The following is a 24,069-nucleotide window of genomic DNA, read 5'->3' as shown; positions in this document are numbered from 1 at the left end:
TCGCATCTGCAAAGAGCTCCTTTTATTCACAGAGGCACATCAGACACCAAGGAAGCATAAAACATACAGGAAATATACAGGGAGGATCTGCTTTTCATACAAGCAATCACTATTAACAGTATTACAGAAAGAATAAATAAAAGTGATGTTGCTACAGTAACCCACAAGGATGATGCTCTCCTCCATTTACCATGCACAACTCAGCCCGCTGATCTCATCCTTCACTGCTGTGCTCCTTCAGTTTGAAAAATACTTCTCCAGCACTTTTGTTAAAAGTCCGGTCTCCTATAAGAAAAAGCACAACAGTGAGCCCTGAGTCCCTTGTGCTGATATCTCATGCATTGGCATGTCCCTGGCGTGACACCGTGAAGCCCCAGCACACTGGAGCCAAGCCCTGCCCACTGCATATGGTTAAAAGACAAAGAAGAATCCCTATTTCCATCCCCTCCTGCTCTGTGAGACTTCTGCTATCACTGCATGAGCTCCTGCTTTATGGAAGGACGTTTTGAGACAAATCCCACCAGCAGCAGGCAGAACCAGCCCACATGAAGCTAAGGATGTGTTTAATGTTTATAGAAGCCCACAGAAAGGGAGAACCAGTTTATGAATGATCACTGATACTGCCTCCAAGTCTGCCTGCTCTGTTTTTGAACTGTAGTCAGCATCCCCTTGACAGCATCCCTTGCTGAAGCACCAGAACAGCGCTTAGCACATTAGTTCTTGCCCTGTTGACCAACAGGCCCCAAGGAAGGGTGAAGCATCTCTGCTTTTCTAAACTGCTTCAGGATGGAAGAGACAGACCCTTAGAAGAGGGTGTACAGAGTTTCACAGCACAAAGCTGTTCAGCAGCTTCTCAGGCAGGTGGCAAACACAGTACAAGCATGAGCTGGCTGCTGTCATGTTACCCCCACATGAGCAAAAGTAGTAAAGGTCCCACTGAAAAGTGTAACAATGACAGCGCTCAAAGGCATCACGGAGAATTAATATCAACCAGCAGCTCAGAGGCAGGGATGCCCAAAGGGGTGAGTGGTGGGGAAAAAAAGGAGCAGGAAGGCAGAAGTTAATTCAGAGGTGCTCAGGGTGCCTGAAGGACAGAGAAAGACCTAACAGCTAGCAGTGAGCAAGGAACCCACTTGCAGATTGAGGCAGGAGAGCTATGGGGTGCTGGAAGGAGCTGGTGTGAGGTAGGAGCCAGGCACCCAGGATGGGTTGCCACCTCACATCCAGACACCAGATAGGCACTGGGCAGCTCACATACCAAAGGCTGATGTCCAGCACTGGGTGCTAGCTCTGGCTTCCATCTCCAGCTATATCTTCTGTCCCAAGGGGATTAGTTTGCTAGGAGATCCTCAATTTACCTAAATCTGTTGAAATTGAATCAGGGAGGTCCTTGAGCAGTCAGTACCACTCGGGCTCACATCCCTGCAGCTCCACACATCTGCCTATCCCAAAAAGCAAACAGGAGCAAGCATTGCCTGAGCAGTGCTTCCAGATGACAGAGGCAGCTTTACCTGTGTTCATCTACTGAATGGCTCCTCAAGCATGGCAGTCCAGTGGGAGCACACACAGGACACACCTATGAGGATTTCATCCCTTCTAGGCTCTCCATTACTTCCTGCTGTGAACAGAAAGGGCAAGACACCAAGGAAATACACAGGAGGCAGCAAATGGGCAGAAACACGCAGCCCAAGCAGCACCATCTCCACCTCCTGCCTGAGCATCTGTGCATGCTTTGCTCCCAGGGGTTAACTTCCCACTATGATCTGGGAAATCCCTGAAGGAAAAGCCACACCAAGGGGATAAAAAGAGGAAGCTGAGGATCTGCTGATGCAGTACAGGAGCCCTTGCTGTGGACAGAGCACACAACTGCTCCCAAAGACCTGCTCTGCAGCAAAATAACACACACCTCACCTCTCTACAGGCCAAACTAACAACACCATGTGCCCCCTCACGGCACCCTAACCACAGCAAAACAGCCCCAAAAAGGGAACTAGAAGACTAAATCGTTTTTGCAGGACAGTGTCTTTTTCCTGCACATACAGAGCAGTGACCCCCTTGATGTTTCTCTAAGAAGAGAGGAGAGACAGGATTTGAATTCCTTGTCCCCATCACAGCTGGATAAAGGGACATAAATGGCAGCTGTAGCAGCCAGCTGCCCTCCTCTGCATCAGTGGAGGATCCAGATGCTCCTTAACAACCCCTGGGCTGGAGATTGCCTCATCCCCTGCTCAGCCCTCCAAACATCAGGACAAGCCCCTGTTTGGTTGGATATAATCCTAGAAAGAGCACAGGCAGAAAATAAACCTCCAGCAGCAGTGCAGGCGCCTCCATCTCCACCACATCTCCCTCCATGCCAGCCAATATTCACCTGGTCAGTGAGATCGTATTTTCCTTGGTTCTCATCCAAAAGTCTTTCTTGCAAGAGGATTTTCAGGAGCTCCCGAGTCAGCAGTTCCACCACGTCCTCCAGCAAAGCTCTGAGCGATGGACCAAAAGCCATCGGCACCACCGGCTGCCCCAGCGCATCCAGCTGCGGGGTGCCCGGCACGCTCTTCTTCCCCATGAAGTGACCTGCAACACAGCACGCTTGTGTGCCCCACACGCCTGGCACTGGGTCGGGGATGTCCTATGACCAAGCTGTTATCAGTACTGCACACTGACAACAAGAAGCACCAAGCAAAACGAACACCTGGAAGAGCCCGGAGGCCCCGAGGCTTCACTCAGGGAGGATCCGATGGGATCTTTAGGACTAACGGAGCAGCGGGTCGGCACCAGAATCGCAAAAAAGCATCGTGCACAGCCGGGACAACCCGGCTCCGAAGGGTCTGCGAGCTCCGCACGGCAAAAGGAGACATCAATAGACATCGTGAGCACAGCCCGCCCCAACCGCCCCTAATAGGACCCCCGTGCCGGTCCCGGCCCTACAGCCCCAGGCACCTGCTCTGCCCGGCCGCTCCGCCCCGCGGTACCTGTGGCCCAGAGGTTGCCGCGGGGGTTGACCTTGATCTTGGCCGCCTGGCTGCGGTGCTCGGCGAAGTCGAGGTGCACGGCGGGTCCCAGCGCGACGCCGCACAGTAACAGCAGAACGCAGCGCAGCGCACACATCGCCGCACAGCGGGACACGCTCCCGCATGGAGCAACCGCCGCAGCCACTTCCATTTATATAGAGCGCAAGGAGGGGGAAAAGGGGCCGGGCTTCTTCAAGCCACGCTCCATCCTCAAGTCCATCCCCCCCCTCACCAACCTCCCCTTTCGCCTTCACGCCCTCCATGTACCAAGTCCGTCTCACTGTCAGCCCCCACACTGCGGCTTTCTCTATACTATCATCCCAAAAGAACACCGAAGTGACCACAGTGCAGCCCATAATGACACCAAAGCAGCCCCAATGATGTCCAAACCACCCACAATCTATCTCCGACCGGCCCAAATAGCATCAAAATGACTCTGAAACAATCCCAAAATGGCACTAAATGATCCCAAAATAACCTCAAAACAACCTGAAATGGCACCAAAATAATCATGGAATGACTTCCAGATGGCAACAAAACCACCCCAAAAGGCCACAAAATGGCTCGGCATGCAGCCATGGACTGCTAGGCTCACACATCAGGAACCCCCTCCCATCCTCCCTGTACCTTCCACCTACCTCAGTGCTGGGATGGCCTTGGAAGGTGCTGCCCTTAAACCTGCCGATCCTCCTGAGCTCCTTCGCCCTTGGAGCTGTTTCCCATGGGATGCCACTGACAGCTGCCCAAACACCAATGTCTGGCTCCTGGTTGGATCTTGATGACCGCCATTCCTTCATCACCATGGCCAAACCAGGCACACATTAGTCATGTTTCCAGTCAGCTTGTCTGCTTCTGTGCCAGGATGAGGTCTGGTAAGGGTAACCAGCACCATAATTCATCAATGACCCAAGATACTGATAGCAATTAAGGAGTGACTCAGGTCAAACAAGGATATCAAACCACTGCTGGGCACTACTGGGGACCAGTGCTCAGAGCCCAAGGAGAGATGGGGCTGAGCTGCAGCCTGCCTCAGGCCTGTGGGCCCAACTGGGAGCCACTGGGGTCTATTGGTGTCTTCAAGGGCTTCTGCCCAACCCACAGGTCTGGAAACCCTGCCCTTCTCAGGGTTTATTGCTGGTGGATAGAAAAAGTCTTGAGGCAAATCACTCCTCCCTCAGCCAGGGGTAGGGTCTGCACTGCAAACTTAGCTCTAATGTTACAAGAGGGGAAAAAAAAAGAGTACAAAACCTCATGTGCTCACAAGGTCCTGTGGGAAGGTTTCACCCATGTCAGATGAGACGATGCCTGAGATCCCACCCTGATCTGATTTTCAGTAGCTGAAGGACTGGGTCTTGCTCTTGATGTTGTGCCACTGCATGCGAGCAGTGGTGAGGATAAGCAAGGTGCAGGGTTTCCTGTAAGATTAGGAAGCATGAAGTGATACTAATTACAGAGAGGGCAGAAGAAATGAGTCCTTGGCAATTACAGCACCTACTGAAGTGTGACAAGGTTAAGTCCTGCTCCTGCCTGGCCCTACAATGCTCCTGGGAGATTGGTGTGGAGGAGAAGGCAGCCCCAGGGACCAGGACTGTCACCTTCCAAGCAACAAGAACCAGCACAGCATTTAAAGCAGGGCAAAGACTTTTGTTCTGATCTGATTATAAGTGGAAACACAACCAACCCAACACAGACCTCTCCTCTTTTTCAGCTGGCAGCTGCAGCTTTTTCTCTCTTCCAGGCTGTGATGAGGGACTGCCAGCCAGGCTGGGAACAGGAAAGTGGGGAGCTTTTCAGTCTCAGCCTTGTGCCAAATGCTCAGAAGCTGAGGGTACACTGCTTTAATTGCTGGACACAGAGGCTCAATAACACACCGGACAGGGGGCTGGGGGACTTGATTAACATGGGCTCACAACCCCAGTTTCAGGCTGGGGAAAAACAATACAGTAGCTGCTCAGGGACTTGCTGCAGCAAAAGTGACCATGCTTACAAATGGACACCTAATTTCCACTGGATTTTTTAACCCATACCTTCACTACAAAAACATGATGTTCCTAATTCAGGAATAAAAGCTGGCACCCACACTTGAACTTTCTTGCTTGGGAGAGGTTCAGTGACCCAAGTTCCAGCACCTGGGGCACTAATTGTCACTACGGTGCTCCTCCAGAAGTTCACCTTACCAATTGCTTTTTCCACCAAAGGAATCTTCCCAGCTAATATGTTTTACAGAAGGCATTACAAATTCTATTTTAGAAATTGATTTCTGCCAGCGAAGGTCACCACATTGGCTTCTGCGGGTGGTACAGAAGAGACGCCTGTCAGCCACTGAGTTCCTTGCAATGGAGCAGGGGAAGGATAGAGATGACTCAGCATAGGCTGCACTTGTGATAGTTGGCTTTGCCCTGGAGGCAGCGTGTGTCTGCACAGAGCCCACAGTCCCCTTTCCCAGTGGGGTTAAGCCCTGGGGCTGGGCCACAGAAGCCTGCAGCCACCTCCCTGCAGCTGGATCCATTCCTTCCCACCTGCAGGATCCAATCCTTCTCACCCAAAGCAGCCTAAAGGATCTTGGGATCTTTCAGCTTGAACCACTGGTTTTCTCTTGATGCCTCCAGTTGGAGGAAACTGCCACGCTATGTTCTACTCTCTATTTTTCCCTGTTAATTCTCGCTTGCAATTTATTTTCTTGATGACTATTGACCACTGAAATGACATTTTCGTAGCACAGTCTGTTACAAGCCCGGCGTTCCAGATGGTAACGCTTAACTCAGAACCCACTGTTTTATAAATAGAGTTACAATTGTTTTTTCCCCCTGTGCAAAATTTTGTATGTATGTACATTTGAATTTCATCTCTTTTATGGCCTCATCTCTGCACAGTTGGCCTTCAGCCACACCAGCCCTGAAAAACTTTCTATCAACAACAAACTTCAGCATTTGCCTCCTTTTGCAATCATTATTGAATGCTGCACACAATCTGTGCACAGCTCCTTGGTGTTTTCTGCTCCAGAAGCAGTTTCCTTCTACCTTTTAGCAAAGGATTTCTCCCAGTAAGTGCCTCCTCTCATATTCCAGGTCTCCTTCCTCTCTTTAGGATCCTTCTCTGAGGACCCTCGCCAACTGCCTTTGATTAATGCAACTGGATGATCCCGCAGGCTCACCTTGCCCCCACATCTCCTGAATCCTTCAATGAGCTCCAAGCTTCATTGTAGATTAGGTCCTACTCCCTTCCAGCCCAGGTTTATGGCCTGCAGGTCCCCACATCTCCAGCTCACCAGAAGTCCCTTGGTGCTGGTGGATGTTTCAGGGCACACAGATAGCTCAATGTTTTCAGGTCCGTTTCCCACAGCATCTCCAACCAGGCCCTGGGGTTTCTTGTTGTCCTCTTACTCATTGGTTTCTTCCGCAAGTTCTCATACTGATGGTTCCAGGAGCTGACAGCACCACAGGACACCTGGGCTGTCTCCTTCCTTATCAGTGAGCAACTCCAGCCTGTGCAGGGCTGATGGGAGCACTGACAGACCTGTGAAACTATTAACAAATCCAAACGTACCTAGAAGTGAAGCAAAACAGACTTTCCTCTAGCTCTGCAAAATAAACATATCGTACTCTGTACAGAGGGCCTTGCTAACACTGAGGTAAGAGCGAGCAAAGTTGACAGAGCAATCTGGAAATGCCATGGTTCATAGGGCTTAAAACAAGGTCCATTTTGTTTCCTCACTGCTGAATTATGCTTTGATACCTTGGCATTGATGGATGCATCTCCCAGAGCTGCCTGGGAGGGACTCTAAGCTGCAGAGCTCCAGAAACACAGTGGATACTCTTCCTAGTTCTGCAATATCCACTGGGCAGGAAAGTGCATGCTCGAAACCAATGGCTCTAATAAAAAACAAACATGAAGAGCAAAGGCCTCAACCCCCCTGTGCTTCTCTTTCACAGAGCTCCTGGAGCCAATAAAACTCTTAGCAGCAGTTAAGTTGCTTCAGCTTTTCACTGTTTCTCCAAAGCCAGGTCAAATGTAAAGCCCTGTCATATGCCCCAGGATCTGTTTGGATGCATTTGCCTCTTGTTTACAAAGATTGAATCCCTCTGTTACATTCATTCTTCCACAGGCAGCAATGGTTGTTTATAAAAGATCAAATTGGAAATCTCACACATCTTGCTTTTCAGTTTTCATTGAAGCAGTAAAGGAGCTGTGGTTTTCCCTGAGGTTTCCCACTCACTCCACACTGCTGGACACAGTACAAATAATGGCTTTGTAAGAAGACTTAGAGAAAAAAATTGTGTTTTCTTGCAGGCAAATTCATGCCTATATCAGAACTGTCCCAACCAGAATGACATGGTGGAAGACTGACATCCCTCTTTGAGTGAATTGAGGCTTAGAGAAATTAAATCACTTTCTCCACATTATTTTTACTTCTGCCTCTCTGGAAACTGAAACCATGCCAGGCTGGTTCTATAGGAGAATGAGAAACTGGAGAGCAAAGGTGATCACAGAATAGCAAGATACTCAGCAGAGAGAGTTCCAAGAAGTGCTCTTAAATTATTAAAGACAACTAGCAGAAAATCCAAGAGATGTGGAGCTAAGCAAAGAGAGAAGGAGCAAGAGAGCAGGGTTGTGTCACCCTGGATCACACATGGTGCATTTCTAATCTGCCTCTAATTAGACAGATCTGTGCGCAGTTTTGATTTCCTCCAAGGCTTGGGGAGCTCTGCTAGATCAAACATTCAGAAGACCTGTTAGAATTGAACATGTGCATGAACAGCCCCGTGATCAGAAAGGGATGGAATCACTGCAAGGGAGAGCAGAAGGCAAAGGAGGCAGGAAATCGCCTTAAGATGCAATATAGGTGCTGCTTCCCCAGTGCTAAGGTGGGTGGACCAGTCATCTACAGGGCACTGAGCAGTGCCAGGAGCTGCTGATACGGATGGGAGCTGAAGCTTGTGGCTGCCTGGCATCACCAGGGTGCACCTGGCAGTCAGAGGACCGGAACCAGAACACCCCCTCCTCTGATTCAGCCCCTGAGTCACCCATGCTGCACTGGTCTTTAGCTGGGGTGAAGGACACGGCTGCTCTGTGTTTCTCCTGCTGCAGTGGAGGACACACCTCTGCCTAAGCCACTTCTCCTCCCTGTTGAGCTCGTCCTGGAAGCTGTACGCTGGGTTTGCCACTGTTTGTTTCTCCAGCAAGAAGTGGTCTTCTAACCATGCACAGATAAGGCTTTGCCTTACAGCTTCTCCTTGGAAAACATAAGGTTGACGTGTTCTGATTATAAAGGCAGTAAAACCACCATGAGATCATCCAGTTAATTTATTAAGGAAAGCATGAGCCAATTGTCTTACAAATGCAGTCCCTAGAAACTCCCTGCTTAAGCAATACGCAGTGACAGATCTAGAGGAAAACAGGTAATGCTCATCGCTGCTTAACCGATGACTGTGCATTCAGGCATCATAAACACACAAAGACAGCCTTAATTTCAAAGAGCTTCAATTTGCGGCACGTTACTCCTTACAGCTCACTGCCCATCCATCAGACTTGTTCCTATGCCTTTGATGTGAGAAAAAGAGTCAAGCATCAGAACTGCAGCGATGATCAGAAACACCGCAGCATTGCTTTGCTCTGAGGCAGCTCCTGCCCCTGATGGAATCCGTGCACTGGATGCTGAGCTGAGCCTTGAACTGCGGATGTCATCAAGCAGTAATTAGAGAATGACTTTGTCTACCAGAAAATGTGCTGTGTTTGGCTGTAACCACAACAGAGCCTGTGGCAGTCTTAGCCCAGGCTGATTTTTTCCTTTCCCCACATTGTTTCTTTGTTTTCTGTCTTTATAAACCAGACCTTTCAACACTCACATGCTTTACAGACAAATCCCATCCCTGTTGTGACACAAAGGTCTCCATGTTTCCTAAGCCACCCAGAGACCCTTAAGCCTCGAAGGCTTTCCTGCAGCAGCTTCACCTTTAAAAAAAGAATAGAACTGAAATAAAACACAAAGCCTCAGCCCATCCAAACAGCAGAACCCCGGCTTTGCTGGAGCACGGCAGCACTTGACAGACTTTTCAGCATTAGCAACCAGCTGAACCGGAGATCCTGTATGCTCCATAGCTTTTCTGCTCCGCAAAGCAGAATAAGAGCTGGGGAATGGAGCCAGCATCGGCTCTTTGTCATCCTGCCCCCACGCTCCCAGTTTGCAGCCTCTGCAGGCTCATCCCCAGCATCTTCCCTTCCTTCAGTGGCAAGAGAGGTGTTAGAGGGATACAGAAGGTGATGTGGGAGGTAGCGCAGGAGTTTGTGGGTGTTGGAGCTGCAAGTGGATTCATGGCGTGAATCCTCACTCTCATCAGAGCCAACACCTCGTTTCATTGCTTCAGATAACACAGAACCACGTTCTCAGCTACATCAAGCTTTGAAGAGGCAGCAGATGGCCTGTAGAGGTCATTTCCCAAACCATACCACGGCCCCAACAAGCACTAAAGCTGAGCTGGAACTATCCCACACTTAACCCAGAACACCCCGCATTTTTCAGACTCTTCCTGCTTATTTGCGGGCTACCATGTAAGTGCAAAGCCGGGAAGTACCTTCCTACACCCAGATCCGCAGGGAGCGCATCCTCAGCCGCGCTGACTGCTGACACCTGGTGCCAGCAGCCGGCATCGCCAGCGGGGGGACCGTGCTGCGGGCAGGACGGGTACAGCTCCATTTCCTGACATCTAAAAGGACCGTTTCTCATCTGATGGAGCTGGGGTTCAGCAGGTGCTCTTTGAGAGCTAATTCTGCATCCCTTACAATCAGAAACCCTTAGTGTTTTGTCCCCCTCTACCTTTTTTTTTTTTGTTGTTGTTGTTGTTGTTTAATTAACTCAGTGACAGCAACACAACTGCTACTGCGAGGTGGGGAAGGGAGAGAACTGAGAACAGCACCTGCAGCAGCTCCAGCAAGTTCTCACTGAGAGGTGTTGATTAGCACAACTCAGAAGAGCTCAGCTCAGCCCTTTATATGATCCCAAGTTAAAATAAATTTAAATGAATGCAGAAACCAGTTCAAGACAAAAGCAAAGGAGGGAATGTAGACCCAGCATCCTGCCCCTCTGCTCTGCACTGTGAGGCCTCACCTGGAGTGCTGCATCCAGATGGGGAGCCCTCAGAGACAAGGAGCTGCTAAAGTGCATCCAAAGGAAGGCCACAAAAAGGAGGCTGTGAGGTGACCTGATAGCAGCCTGTCAGTATCCAAAGGGGAGATACAGGAAAGAAGGGGAGCAGGGTCTGTTTTGATAGGACAAGGGAAAATATCTTGAAGAGGAAAGATCTAGGTTAGATATAAGGAAAAAATCTTTTACAGTGAGGGTGATGAGGCACCAGAACAGGTTGCCCAGTGTTGTGGTTGATGCCCCATCCCTGGAGACTTTCAAGGTGAGGCCAAATCAGGCCCTAGGCAACCTGAACTGGCTGTGGTGTCCCTGTGCATTGCAGGGGAGTTGGATTAGATGGCCTTCAGAGGTCCCTTCTCAAAGGGAATAGATCTAAGGATTTTATGATTCTACTCGGGCAACAAACCACGCAGTTAAACCAACTGGCTCTGTTCAGGTGGGGATACAGGTCAGCACAGCTGCTGAGTGTTACACAAAATGGCCTCATGGACATCACACCTCTATAGATTGCACAAGCCTAACAAGATACATATGCAAGAAAACAAAAACAGAACATAAATGAGGTTTTATCCTTGCCCTTCCAGACTGCTTTACCCTACACAAGCTGTATGTGTGACAGCAGTAATCATCTTCAATAATCCCTGGTGCTGGGAAATGTGGGAGCAGTCAGAAGAAGAGAATAAAGGATGCAGTGAAATGCACCTGAAGTAACACGCAGTGGCCTTGAACTGCCGATAGGTTTTGCAAGATCAAGAGGAGAGCTGTCAATCCTGGGACAACACAGGCAAGGAAAGCTTTGCTCCTGATGCCAAGCAACACAACCAGAGACAACTGAACAACAAGGGTCAGGCAGCCTCAGCTGGAGGCAGCAAGGGCACCACAATCCCAATACCTGTTCTTGTGAAGATCTGTGCTAATGAAGGGGAAGTAAAATCTTTCCAGTAGTCAGCACAGATGCAAGTTACAATGGTCACACAATCAGTATAAGTGCATAGAGGCAGATACTCCAGAGCTTCTGCCTTGTGTCTTGGATTCTCCTCTGACACCTCATCCACACAAACAAGATCACTAACTAGACCAAGAAGCTCACAAAACAAGCTGCTGCATGTGATGACAAGAGGCAGCTTCTTTAAAACCTCTGGGCAGTGGGGGTTCAGACAAGAAGTAGCTTTGACATGAGCTGTAAGATGTGGCCAGCTATGGGGACCCTAAGCCTTTTTCCAAAATGCAAAAACAACAACCAAAAAACCCAACACTTGCATCCTACTAAATTCATCCCTGCCAAACAGCCATGGCTGTTTCTCCTCCTAAATCTACTGTTACCTAGAAATAATTCTTTGCCATCTTCTGCCTAAATCACCTTGCAGTCCTGAAGCAGATTATTTCAGTGTGATTTACAGTAACACAGAAATACTGAATACTACAGCTCGGGACTGCTTACTCTTCAAAAAGAAAGGAGAGGAGAAGCTGCTACTCTGTAAGGAGAGGATAAGCTAATTCACTGGGCTCTAGGAGTCCATTAGCAATGACAAAGCCTACCCCTTCCCTGGGGAAACTTGGCAACGAGGCTGGGCAATAACAAAGAATGTGTCGAGATGCTGGGCAAGATGAAAAATCTTTATTCCAGTTCTAAATTGGAAAGAAACCATGACCTCCACAGATCACCATTTGACAGTTCAGTCAGTAAGGGGACAGGTCACGCTTGCCCAGCGGAGGCACAGACTTAAAGGACACAGTCCTGAAGGCACTTGGAGAGGAAGCTCAGCTTCAAAGTACAAACACTGAACAGTTTGGCTTAAAGTTTTAATATAAAAAACTCACTAAAAATGCTAAAATGTGACAAACCATTGGAAATACTGTGACAAACATTCACCCTTAGGCAGTAAAAAACAAAACAAACCCAAACTGGCAAGAAGCTTTGAAATGTACGTTTTCTTCTTCCTCCCGGCACATCGGACCATCGTCTTCTACTTAAAACATTCACCTACAAAATCCATGGAATCTTCACTACGAACTTCAGTGCAACAGGCTACTCTCGATGGACCAGCACAAATAAACCCAGTAGAAAGAGGACTGCATACTGTAAGATAAAGCACAAGAGACAAAGAGTGCACACTCACCTCTAAAGATGCAGCAACAAGATTAGAAGTACTGGGCAAACAGTTCTGCCCAAGCACATAAAGTTCTCATAAAGTAACCTTAGCTGGTCGGGGAGAAAATGAAAGAACTCTTACCTTAAATTTGGGGTAATCATTCATTAAGATGGTCACTATTCCAATATAGGGCACAAACCTACAAGAATAAAGATTCTATCATTAAAAAAATAATAATAATTAAAAAGAGTATTCAAGGGTGCACATAACCTCTGCTAGTATAGCTGGTGATTTGTTCCTATGTCAGCATCAACCTTAGAAATTCAGTTCTGTTGTGCCCGGAAGGACTGTGACTTGCAAAAATAATTCTGACACAAATTCTCATTGTGCCTGAGCACACACTGCCTTTGCATTGGTGTCCGTTCAGTATCAAAATCTCGTGATGCAGCTCACAGCTTGATGCCTTCACTTGGGCCAAGCTCAGAACGCAACTACATTTGCCTTTTAACTCCCCATGGTACCAATTGGAATGCTTTCATGCAGGTCACAAAAATCCAGTGGGGAAAGTTCATTGGGAGAGGGGGGATAACAGGCAGCACAGGGGAAGAGCGATACAAAAAGCTGCATCTTTCTCAACTCTACTTACCCTCGTGCTCTTCCTACTACATCCTTCTTCTCCAGCCAGTGCTGCCCTCGTTTGTACAGCCCTCTGTCATCCACAGCATTATTGTCTCCCTTTGTCAAAAATTTGATGTCACCATTTTGCCTGGCAAAATAAGTCAGAAAGATAAGTCAAAGAACTTCTTTACAGCTGTACTAGAACAAGCGTGTTGAGACTAATGCAAAGATACTAGAAGCAAATATGTCCTAGATGTTCAAGCAGGATGAAAGAGGGAAACTGTTGAAGGCAGAGGAAAGAAGACTGTGTTTGGGGAAAAAAAAATGCAAAAGAAGAATGAATTCTGGCATCAGGCAACTTTTCCTGCAGAGTTTAAGAACAGAACCATCCATTTCCAGTGAAGGTGCAGCTACTGTGCCTATGCATTTGACCTCTCTTGTGCCCTTCTTCCATTCTATACAAATGCTATAATTCTATGATTATATGAAAATGAGGCTCTGGAGCATACAGTTCTACTCAGCAGTGGTCAGGAACAAGCTGAAACACAGAAATTATTAGGAAAGAGGGACACAACAGAACATGATATGACATGAACTCAGGATGTGCCTACATCTTGAAAGCTCTGAACCCTCTACATCCCTTTTGGAGAGAAAACCTGGTGAAGGTTCAGAAATGGTTAATAAGATCTGGAACCACTTCTGTACAAAGAAAAGACTAAGGCTCTTCAGCCTGGAAATGTCAGAACTGACAGGAGACATGACAGCAATTCCATGTGACACTGAGAGCTACAAGCAGCTTTTCACTGCCTCTTCTCATACAACACCCAGATTCCAACAAAACCAGAGGCAGCAGGTACAAACTGAACTATATCTCAATGACAGAGTATTTGGGATGGCAAAGAATGACATCAGTAAGTGACCAGATACCCACATCAAAATGAAAATGGGGCTATTAATACAGAACTATCAAATCTCAATTGAAACCATATTTTACAGAAAGCAGGGAAATTATCGCTGTATATTCTCTTTGGTCTTTAATTCTTGCATTCTTTTTAGTCTTTCATTTCTTCTAATTTAATCCTTCCTTTAACTAATTCTTCCTTCATTAACTCATCAGAACCAGGATCCAGGAGTAGTTGAACTGTTGCTCTGACCTGGAAACAGTGCTGTCTTGCTTTACACATTGTGTTTTACTCTCTTCTCCCTTCTCCAAGCATTTCCACCTGGCTGGATGGACAGCTGGCAATGCCTGTTTCAAAGCAGCGGTCGGTGCCACTGCTTGGGGACTGGACATCCCCACTGCCTCCCTGTGGTATGTGGAGGCAGATGCCAAGCAGGAGCTTTCCTGCTGTCAATTCTGTTGGCTTCCTCAGAGAAACAACAGGTCAAGAATTGTACAGGAAAGCACGCGGATCCTCGAGCCCCTGCTGTTCTCATCACAGCCAAACAACAATCTGTGTTACATGATAGGAGAGCCTTGGAAGGGAAAAGAGGGAAAAAACAGAACAGATCTCTCTTCAAAGCACATCTGGCTCACAGTATGGAAATAGCAAAAACCCATCAGCTTACTTACAGAGCCTGGAAAAAGACAAAGATACCCAAAGGCACAGTGTACAACCAACAAACGTACAGTTAGCAGAGTGGTGTGGTTAGGATGGTATTTTACAGGTTGTGTAATTAGAAAGATTATTGTGGTGGAAAGAGATAATCAAAGATAAATGAAATGCTCACTGATGTTGTAGGTTCTCAGAGAAAACTCCATAGGGAGCAATCTCCAGAAAGAGAACCTTCCCCAGTGGCAGTCAGCCATTAAACAGGGTCTAGGAGAGGTACAGCCAGGTTCCACCCCTTCTGGTCACACACCTGAATTGCCTTCACCTGTGCTCCCACAGCTGACCCAGTGCTCACCTCAGGTGGTCAATCAGAGGTTCAGGCTGCTATTCAATAGTTCCCATACACACAGATAATGGAGTTTTATTTGTGAAGACTGACGGTGTAGGAGCTCACCATCTTACTGAACTGCTTCCGTGCTGTATCATGAACCTGTGTGAGAAGCCCACAGCAGAGTTGTTCTGCTGTCCAAAAGATAAAAAGAAAGCCAGGCTGGCCCTCCTGCACAACCACTGCGTCAGTTTTGATGGCAGACTGCATTTAGTGATAAGGAACAAACTGAATTTTATTCTGAACAATTAAGAAAAATCTAGCAAGTAGAAAAAGCTTTTCTCATTGAAACAATACTGACATGAACTAGAGCCCCAGTTGCCACAAAACAGCGGACAACAGGGTATTCTGTTTTTCTTCATTTTGAGGCTCTTGTTAGCTTTCACAGAGTCTGCTCATGATTTTCATTCTCAGCCCATGACTACAGAAACAAACTGGACCCCATTCAGAGGAAATTCCTGAATTCAGAACCATCACCAGAAAAATATTCAACTAATGAGAGAAGCAACTGATACCTCAAAGTATGAGCTGCCTCCAATGCTCAGCTTCAGGCCACACAACTCATTTTTCGGTTTTATCTTTATAACATAAGGATCACATTTCTGTGGTTTGGTGGGTTTTTTTTTGTTTGTTTGTTTTTTGTTTGGTTTTTTTTTTGTTTGTTTGTTTTAATGCAATCAAAAACACTGGAGAATGGCTTGACTTCAAAAAAATCTAGGATTGGTACTATGGTTCCACTTTAAAAAACAAAAACAAAAAAGCACTGGATACCTAGTGCTGAGATAAAGCCGGGCAAAAAACAGGGTGAAGAATGTCTGGAGACAAACTGTTACACTGAGAGCATATTTCTGCTCCTCCTTCCCAAAAAGTGGCTGAAAGCAGACAGAGAACACCCTGACTTTTCTTACCTCTTCAATCACCAGTCCGAGCAGCAGCACTGGAGCCCAGATGAGACTTTTGCATGCAACAGGGGAGAAGGAAAGTAGTGTTTCACTTAAAAGAGTTCCCAAGATATCTCAAAAGGTGTGTGAGCAGTGATAGATAGCAGATTAACTGCCTATACCAACCTTATTTTTAAATTAATACTATCAAGAACCAATACTTTGAAAAACAACTAACACACTATAGGTTTTGGAGGTAGAATCAATCTGTACAGCAAACAATCTGCTATGCCTACAACACTCTCACAGTCAAGATTTTAGCTGAACTATTTATGTGCATGAAGCTGGTTGAGCTTGAGTTGGGTCAGGAGAGCAGTCTAGATGTTCCAACATCTGTGGCTGCCACAAATACTTGAGAGAGAATCACTTCAACCTCATTGGTTTACAGCAACCCAGAGAAGCTGTGGATGCCCTGTCCCTGGAGGTGTTCAAGGCCAGGTTGGATGGGGCCCTGGGCAGCCTGATTAGATATCCCATTAGATATGGAGGTTGATGGCCCTGCCTGTGGCAGGATGGTTGGAGTTTGTGGTCCTTGAGGTCCTTTTCAATCTAAGCCATTCTATCCTATGACAACCCTTGAATGCTACCTTTACATATAATGCAAGTGATTCGTTAAATCTAGAAACAGATCTCTGAGCCTTGGTACAGCTCCAGTTCATTCCTAATGCAGCAGGCATTTACTGAGCAAAAAGATGCTGGGACCCCATTCAAATAGGGTTACACATACAGATCTCTTCTCAGAGCTGGCCTGAAGAAACAGGGATTCAGTTCAAGGAGAAGCTTTCACTCACATCTCTCACAGGGCTCTTATCCCCACTGACTTATCCCCACTGGTCTTGAGCAGTCCCAATTGTTTCAGAACAGACAAATAAGGAGGCTCACAACTGAAGAGAAAGTCTTGCTTGGATAACCAAACCCTGTTCAGTAATCAAACCAGAATAACTGTTTCTTTCAATCCTTCAGACACGCACCCTGCTCAAGATTTTGAATACAAAGGACAGTGCAGTCCATCTAGACACTCTGAGCATAATGATACTACAATGATTCCTACAGAGAAGAAAACTCTGTACAAAAATCACCCTACCCCTGGTTAGGTCACTCAAAACTTAAAGTGGTGCATGCTGCACTGAAAATGCTCTTTATGCATAAAGTTCTACTTCGATAGTCACTTAACATACCCACTGTATCCACACCTAGAGGAGACAACACAGCGAAGTTAAGAGGCAATTTGGGATGGAAATGACAGGAGATGCTACATGACAGGGTAAGTTCAGGATACCGGGACAGACTCCCCAGTTTGGGCGCTCTGCAGCTGATCTTCATAAGGAAACCAAAGGGGATAGATCTGGACTGCTGGAAATTTTGACCTTGCTTCCTACAACACTTGGATAGCTCTTCAATGAAGTTCCACACATTCACCTAACCAAGGAGATGAGGAAAAAGACAACTAATTCAACAATTGCAATAGAAGCCCCCCAGAACTCTTAACATACTTCTCGTGAATTTTCAGGACACGATGGACTATAGGAATTTCCCTTCCTTCTATCCTAAAGACCACAATTTCTCCCACTCTGATTGGATCTTCAATTCGGTTTGTTAGGAACAGGAGATCTCCTCTGTGAAACGCAGGCTCCATGCTTCCACTGAAAAAAAGAAGAGGAGCAATTGAGCAATATTTAAACACCGAGAATCAGGCTTCAACATTTATAGTCTATTAAGAGAAAGCTTGCAGTGTCCTTAAAGAAGAATGCCTAATATAATGGCACAGGCTTGGAGGACTGGCATGTGTATAATCCCTATTCCATTTGGATTTTCTATCTCTATACCAGCAGCAATTAGGGCATGGTAGGAAAAGATCACTGCCAGTGGTAAGGGTTAAAATCATACCAACAGACAAGTCTTTATGCTCCCTTCCTCATAACAGGGCTGGAAAGGAGCAGCATCTTCGCTCCAAGCACTGAATTCACTGTGCTACATTGGCAGTGCTGCAGTGGTGGGGAGGGAGCTTTTACATTTTATTTTTCACAGGTAGATAGACGGTCCTTGAGAACACAGCGCTGAAAACACATGGGCTCTTATGTTCCCATCTGGAACAAACAGACCGAACGTGCTAAAAATTCTTTGTTGTGATTCATCGCTTTGCTTAACTATCTCATTTCAGGCATTGCTATTCAAGTTGTTTTTCTCCTGTCTGGTAAATGGCAATTGTTACCGAATACTTAACCTTCCTAATTCCAAATAAATAATGCAATACAACAGGAAACAATGAACTTTAACTGTTTTATCTCGAGACAGTAGAGAAGCTGCTGTTCAGGAGATAAGAAGAGAGGATGTGACCTAACGGCCCACATCTTACTCACTGGGAAGAGCAGTGCAAAACATCCCCCCTGAGCTTCAAAGGATCCATCAAGACTGCCACTTGCTTTTAAGTCTTTTCTTTTTGAGCCTTGTTAAATGGCACGCGATAATTAACAACGATGTAAAAACGCACTGATACCCATGCAGAACCCAGTCACTGCCCAAGAACTCCACCCAGGAGGAATCTGACCCAGAAAGGAGGACACAAGTAGGGCATACCATGGGTGGTGCCCATGGCATCATGCTTTTGCAAGGCAACACACAACATCTGAAACATATCCAGTTATGGTGATATCCCTTATTTTCAGCCACACATGTATGAGGACACCCAGAGAGAAGTGGTCACATAAAGGTGGTTTCTGAACATCCCCACAGAGACTCCACAGCCCCTTTGGGCAGCCTATGTCAGTGCTCCATCACCTGCACAAGGCTGGCTGATGGTCAGACAGAACCTCCTGTGCTCCAGTTTGTGCCCAGCACCTCTTGTCCTCACACCAGCACCAATGAGCAGCACCTATCCCATCCCTTCGGGCATTTTGTGACCAGCAAAACTGCTCTCTTGAACTTCTAGGGGGTGGATTTTAACCTGTCCAGGATGCCTGCTGCAGGGGTCTCTTGGGAGTCGCTCCTTAAGGGTAAAGGAGTCCAGGAAGCCTGGACACTCCTCAAAGTGGAAATCTTAAAGGCACAAGAACAGGCTGTCCCTGAATGCTGTAAGGTGAGCTGTAGGGGTAGCCGGTGTGGATGAACTGGGAACTATTGTTGAGACTCTGGAAAAAAAGAGTCTATGTCTTCTGGAAGCAGGGACAGGATACTTGGGGAGACTACAAGGAAGTTGCAGGGAGGAAGTTAGGAAGGCAAAAGCCCGACTCAAATTTAGATTGGCCACTACAGTAAAAGAGAATAAGAAATCCTTTTACAAATATATCAATGGTAAGAGAAGAACCAAGGAAAGTGTCCACCCTTTACTTGATGAAGTGGGGAATGTGAACAGTGAGGATAAGGAGAAGGCTGAGGTCCTCAGTGCCTTCTTTACATCTGGCAGACCAGTTATCCTCAGGGTCCTTTACGCCCAGACCTGGAAGACTGGGATGGAACGCAGAATACACCCCCAGTGATTCAGATGGAGGCAGTTAAAGAGCTCCTCCTCCACCTGGACTGCCACAGGTCCATGGGACCAGATGGGCTCCATCCTCGGGTGATGAGGGAGCTGGCGGGGGTGACTGCTGAGCCGCAATCCACCATCTACCAGTGCTCCTGGTTAACTGGAGAGGTCCTGGAGGTTTGGAGGCTTGATGATGTGACTCCAACCTACAAGAAGGGCCCTAAGGAGGATCCAGGGAACTACAGGCCTGTCAGCCTGACCTCAGTACCAGGGAAAGTTATGGAACAAATCACCTTGGTTGAGATCACACAGCCCTTGCGTGGCATCCAGGGGATCAGGTCCAGCCAGCACGGATTCATGAAAGGCAGGTCATGCTCGACCAACCTCATTTCCTTCTATGACTGGGTGACCAGACTGGTTGATGAGGGAAAGCCTGTTGATGTAGTCTACCCAGACTTCAGCAAAGCCTTTGACACAGCCTCTCACAGTATTCTCCTGGGGAAACTGGCTGTCCGTGGCCTAGACAGGTGTACCCTCCTTTGGGTTAGGAACTGGTTAGAGGGCCGTGCCCAATGGGTACTGGTTAATGGAGTCCAGCTGGTGACCCGTTACAAGTGGTGTCCCCCAGGGGTCGGTACTGGGGCCCATCTTGTTTAATATCTTTAATGATGACCTGGATGAGGGATTGAGTGCACCCTCAGTAAGTTTGCAGATGACACGAAGTTGAGAGGTCGTGTTGATCTGCCTGAGGGTAGGGAGGCCCTTCAGAGGGATCTGGATAATCTGGATCACTGGGCTGAGGAGAATGGGCTGAGGGTCAACAAGGCCAAGTGCCGGGTGCTGAACTTTGGCCACAATAACCCCATGCAGAGCTATAGGCTTGGGGCTGAGTGGCTGTATGACTGTGAAGAGGAAAGGGACCTGGGGGTGTTGGTCGATGCTCGGCTGAACATGAGCCGACAGTGTGCCCAGGTGGCCAAGAAGGCCAATGGCATCCTGGCCTGTATTAGAAATAGTGTGACCAGCAGGAGCAGAGAGGTGATCATCCGTCTGTTCTCAGCACTGGTGAGGTAGCACCTTGAGAATTGAGTTCAGAACATGGTCCATAGTGCCGGACAGGCAGGTACCGCCATCACCGACCCACGGCACCACCACAGCCGTGATCACCACAGCCATCATCACCACAGCCATCATCACCACAGCCGTGATCACCACAGCCATCATCACCACAGCCATCATCACCACAGCCATCATCACCACAGTGACTGTTACCCGCGCACCACCCACACCGCCCGCCTCCATCGCTGCGGCCGCGCCGTTACCTCAGCACCACCACGATGGGGCTCTCGCTGCCCGTCACCACCATCAGCCCTTTCCATATCATAAGTGCAGAGGAGACGATCATGGCGAAGTTCAGCACCTGGTAGTAGAGCTGGGAGGGAAGCAGAAGGGGGCGGCGGGGTCAGGCCGGGCCGTGTCCTGGTGCTGTGCCCGGTTCGGCCCGGCCCGCCCCGCCGCGCACCTGCCGCTTGTTCATGCGCCGCACATCGTCCAGAAAGTCCAGCGACAACATCGCGCCGCTACGGACACGGCACCGCGGCACTTCCCCTTCCGCCCGCGCGCTCAGCCGCTTCCGGTTCGGCCCCGCTCGAGGAAAGCGAGGGCGGCCCCGGGGGGGGGCGTGGAAGGGGGCGGAGCTCCATCCCCCTGTTAAGGTCACTGCCCCTCGGCCTATCTATCACTACCGCCCTAGGTACGAAGTCGCTCACCCTCCCGCTTATAATCTCCCCTCAGGTCCTGGCAGGCCGCACTGAGGTCTCCCCGCAGCCTTCTCTCCTCCAGGCTGCACACCCCCAGCTCCTCACAGCCCCCCTCCCCTTGGCACACAAACACCACACCACGAGCACTGTTGGATGCTTTTATTTGAAATACTTTGAAGTAAACATTATAGCAAGGCACAAATGCCACTGCAGATTAAATAGATATGTGATGGCTTGGGAGCCACAGCCCCCTGCTATTGGTACTCTACATAGGCTACCTTGTAAAACATTCCCTAGGCTAATGTACACGGTATCAAAAAATACAAAGAGTCCAAACTGTTTGTATCAAAACACATCGAGACAAGAAAGTGAGCAATTCATATGCAATAAGATAAATAGTTCTTAAATTATTTAAACATTGTCATAGTAAACAATAACGAGCAGGATTCTGGCTCAACATAAAAAAAAAAGTATAGGAGATAATTATATTACATGAAACGTGTGTGATGGGGGGACAATGAGGAAACGGCACAGAGTCAATATGACTACATGGACATAAATGTCTCCAAAGGAATAAGGGAAACTGAGGCAGGAGGGAGCAGCACTGCCAAGGGGATGGCGGCTTGTAGACCAGCCTTGTAGGAGCCCTCACCACCTCCCTGCCAGGACCCCACAGGTCCTGGTGAGAAGGTCTCGTTTTTGGGACCGTAATGCCTTAATTCTGTACCCACCCACCTCCCTCCCACTGTGGTTGTGCTCTCCCAAGAAGGGGCTACAAAATTCTGTTTCAGGGTGATTAAGAATTATGATGCTTCATTAAATTACCTTTTGGAAAACATGACTGTTATTAGCATAATAAATTAAATGCAGGCTTGAGTACAACTCAGGCCCGTCCCCATTAAACATAGACAATCTCGGGTCAGTCAGCACGGCCCTGACAGGCATGCTTTGCTGAGACAGCGTTATGAATTAAAGTGAATTAAAAAAAGGCAGAATGGGAAACGTAAATCATAAATAGATGCAGACAGAAAGGGAGATGGGGAAGGCAAGGCTGGGGCTGTGGGCAGAGGCCGAGGCAGTGCACTCAAAGGAGGAAAGCTCATCTCTAGGGAACTGCAGGTGCAGAAAGTGCTCCTTGATCCTCAGGAGTTGGACAAGCTCCAGGAAGGATTCCAGCCCTGCTTTCCCTTTTCAACTCTCTGAGCTGGCAGAGAGTTAGTGCTCAGGATGCAATGGCAGGGTACTTGTTTTTTCCCAAATTTCCCTTACAAATGGAAGTTAACGGAAAGCAATGTCCATCCCAAGAAACCAATGATTTGTCCCATCCCCACCAAGTATTTTGAATAAAAACCCCCAAAGAAAAAAACCCCAACGGAGCAAAAAGTTTTTGTTTTGCTTCTAAGTCTTAAGAGACTTCGAATGTTTGTTCTGAGAGGTGCTGCGAGGACCCTCCATACCACACGTCTGCCTGTGCTCACAAAGAGCTGAGTCAGTTTTGCACTCTTTGCATTCCAGGCCTCCTTCTTCGGCCGTAGTGATCATCTCGCCATTATACCCCTCGTGTCCGTTTTCATTCGTCTCTGCTCGTAGCTTCTCCCTCTCCTCTTCTCCCTCCTCTTGCTCCTCGTCATCCTCTTCTTCCTCCTCATCTTTTACTTTGTGAACAATGAAGAGGTGTCTGTTCAGAGAGATCTGAGATGTGTAACACAAGCCACAGAACAAGCACTGATATGTGGAGCTGTCTGTCTTGTGCTGAGGTATGTGCTCCTGAAACTCAGTACTGACGTCTGTTACGAATCCACATTTTGCACATTTCCAATGCGCTTTCAGTTTTTTGGCTGGCGGTGCGTCTGAACCTGCAGTGGTCTCTGCCTGATCCAGCTCGTTCACTGCCATCCTCTTTGGAGATCTTGCCTTAAAAAATAAGATTAACGAGTTACTTCTTTGTCTGAGCCCACAGAATAATAAGCATCTTAGTTTGCTAAATCCCACACATACAATTGAAGGCATCTGAGGGTGAATACACACAGGTATTTTGTTACAAATTAAACAACAGCACGCCTAGGGGCTCCTCTTGTATTGTCTTTCCTATCAATACCCAAACAGCTCAGGGTTACATCAATGCCAACTCTGCCCATCATCACAATATGCAGAATGTCAACTGCTGCCTTGCAAAGCGAGATGGGAGCTCTGGGAGGGGCTGGCAAGGCAGAAAAACCATGGGAAGGAGAAGCTGAATGTTTTTCCCTCTACTCTTTTTCTTCATGCCGTCTCTCATTGTCTCATGCCCTCTACCACATCATCCTGCAGCACAGTGTCCTCTTACGAGGATGGCTCGATCATGTGTCCCTTTGTGTCATTTTGTTATCTCCCCATCCAGAAGCACCTCACAGACTTTGTTTTGCATATGGTTTGGCTTGTGTCTGAAACACAGCTAGAGCAGCGTGCAGCCAGCTCCCCAGGTGCACAGATCTGTGTTGGGGAAGCAGCCACCAGCTCACAGAAGTGAATTCCAGGTTTCCCTTTCTCCATGCCTGGGATCACTACACAAACACAGAAGGGTCTTGGTTGCAATCCCTCAGTGCTACAGTACTGGTGGCGGATAAACAGTAACAGATTTTCCTTTATATTCCTTCTATTTTTAAACTAAATGGAATAAGGAGCTCAACCTGCCAACCTTCCACTCCAAACCAACCCAAAATAACATCAGTTGGACAGTTACCATTGCTGAAAAAAAATGGCACAGTCCCATTGAGGAGGAATGCAGTGCTCATAAGTAACAGATCTAGTATGAGTTAAACCAGAAACCTTTGTGTAAGTAGTAACAAAAAAGCAGAAAGGGAGAAAGCAGAAAAAATGTACCAGATTCTCAGACCCAGTGGCATGGGAAAACGAGGGTAAAAAACAAACCTAAAGTAGTTCTGGTTGCAAAGTGGACTGAAAAAGGCCAGTAAACACAGGGCCGTATGTTCAAAACCATCTTGAAAAATGCAAGACGCATTGCTCCAGTGCTGCTGCAGCTCAGCTGCACTTTCAGTTCAGATCATGACACTGCTAGAAACAAACTAGATGGAACTGGGAGATCAGAAGGGAAATCTGACATA

General features: G+C 47.7%; 3 protein-coding genes across 9 annotated transcripts in view; all 3 read right to left on the bottom strand.

Annotated features, from left to right (window-relative positions):
• On the bottom strand, positions 1-10,027 carry NMB (neuromedin B). Of its 4 annotated transcripts, none has more exons than XR_004308519.1 (4): positions 4,257-10,027; positions 2,970-3,877; positions 2,369-2,571; positions 1-285 (listed from the first exon to the last, which is right to left on the bottom strand). XR_004308519.1 is itself a non-coding variant. In XM_015872346.2 (3 exons), exons 1-3 carry the CDS (start codon positions 3,157-3,159, stop codon positions 238-240), a joined length of 441 nt encoding a protein of 146 aa, XP_015727832.1. In that variant the 5' UTR covers positions 3,160-7,982; the 3' UTR covers positions 1-237. The 4 variants fall into 4 exon arrangements, 2 of the variants coding, with proteins under 2 accessions (XP_015727832.1, XP_032302725.1); XR_004308520.1 differs by having other exon boundaries at positions 4,270-10,027; XM_015872346.2 differs by having other exon boundaries at positions 2,970-7,982.
• A 1,723-nt stretch (positions 10,028-11,750) lies between these two features.
• Positions 11,751-20,863, bottom strand: SEC11A (SEC11 homolog A, signal peptidase complex subunit). Of its 2 annotated transcripts, XM_015872344.2 has the most exons (6): positions 20,728-20,862; positions 20,528-20,637; positions 17,236-17,385; positions 12,889-13,008; positions 12,384-12,441; positions 11,753-12,229 (listed from the first exon to the last, which is right to left on the bottom strand). In XM_015872344.2, the coding sequence occupies exons 1-6, from the start codon at positions 20,776-20,778 to the stop codon at positions 12,179-12,181; spliced, it is 540 nt and encodes a 179-aa protein (XP_015727830.1). In that variant the 5' UTR covers positions 20,779-20,862; the 3' UTR covers positions 11,753-12,178. The 2 variants fall into 2 exon arrangements, with proteins under 2 accessions (XP_015727831.1, XP_015727830.1); XM_015872345.2 differs by lacking the exon at positions 17,236-17,385 and having other exon boundaries at positions 11,751-12,229; positions 20,728-20,863.
• A 246-nt stretch (positions 20,864-21,109) lies between these two features.
• Positions 21,110-24,069, bottom strand: part of ZNF592 (zinc finger protein 592) — a 31,922-nt gene continuing 28,962 nt past the window's right edge. For all 3 annotated transcript variants that reach the window (XM_015872317.2, XM_015872319.2, XM_015872318.2), the window contains one exon: positions 21,110-22,879. In XM_015872317.2, coding sequence (XP_015727803.1) covers positions 22,364-22,879 — 516 coding nt within the window. In that variant the 3' untranslated portion in view covers positions 21,110-22,363. The remainder of the gene's footprint in view (positions 22,880-24,069) is intronic.

The sequence above is a fragment of the Coturnix japonica genome, chromosome 10 (genome assembly GCF_001577835.2).
Source record: "Coturnix japonica isolate 7356 chromosome 10, Coturnix japonica 2.1, whole genome shotgun sequence".
NCBI lineage: Eukaryota > Metazoa > Chordata > Aves > Galliformes > Phasianidae > Coturnix > Coturnix japonica.
This window is presented reverse-complemented; position numbering and strand designations above follow the sequence as displayed.

Coding starts and splice junctions, on each gene's coding strand:
- NMB (XM_015872346.2), bottom strand. CDS start 3,159: ATGGAAGTGGCTGCGGCGGTTGCTCCATGCGGGAGCGTGTCCCGCTGT. Junction 2,572..2,969: donor CGGCAACCTCTGGGCCACAG/GTACCGCGGGGC, acceptor GCTGTGTTGCAG/GTCACTTCATGGGGAAGAAG. Junction 286..2,368: donor AATACGATCTCACTGACCAG/GTGAATATTGGC, acceptor TTTTTCTTATAG/GAGACCGGACTTTTAACAAA.
- SEC11A (XM_015872344.2), bottom strand. CDS start 20,778: ATGTTGTCGCTGGACTTTCTGGACGATGTGCGGCGCATGAACAAGCGG. Junction 17,386..20,527: donor CCCATCGTGGTGGTGCTGAG/GTAACGGCGCGG, acceptor TCTTTTTTTCAG/TGGAAGCATGGAGCCTGCGT. Junction 13,009..17,235: donor GTCCTGAAAATTCACGAGAA/GTATGTTAAGAG, acceptor TTATTTTGCCAG/GCAAAATGGTGACATCAAAT.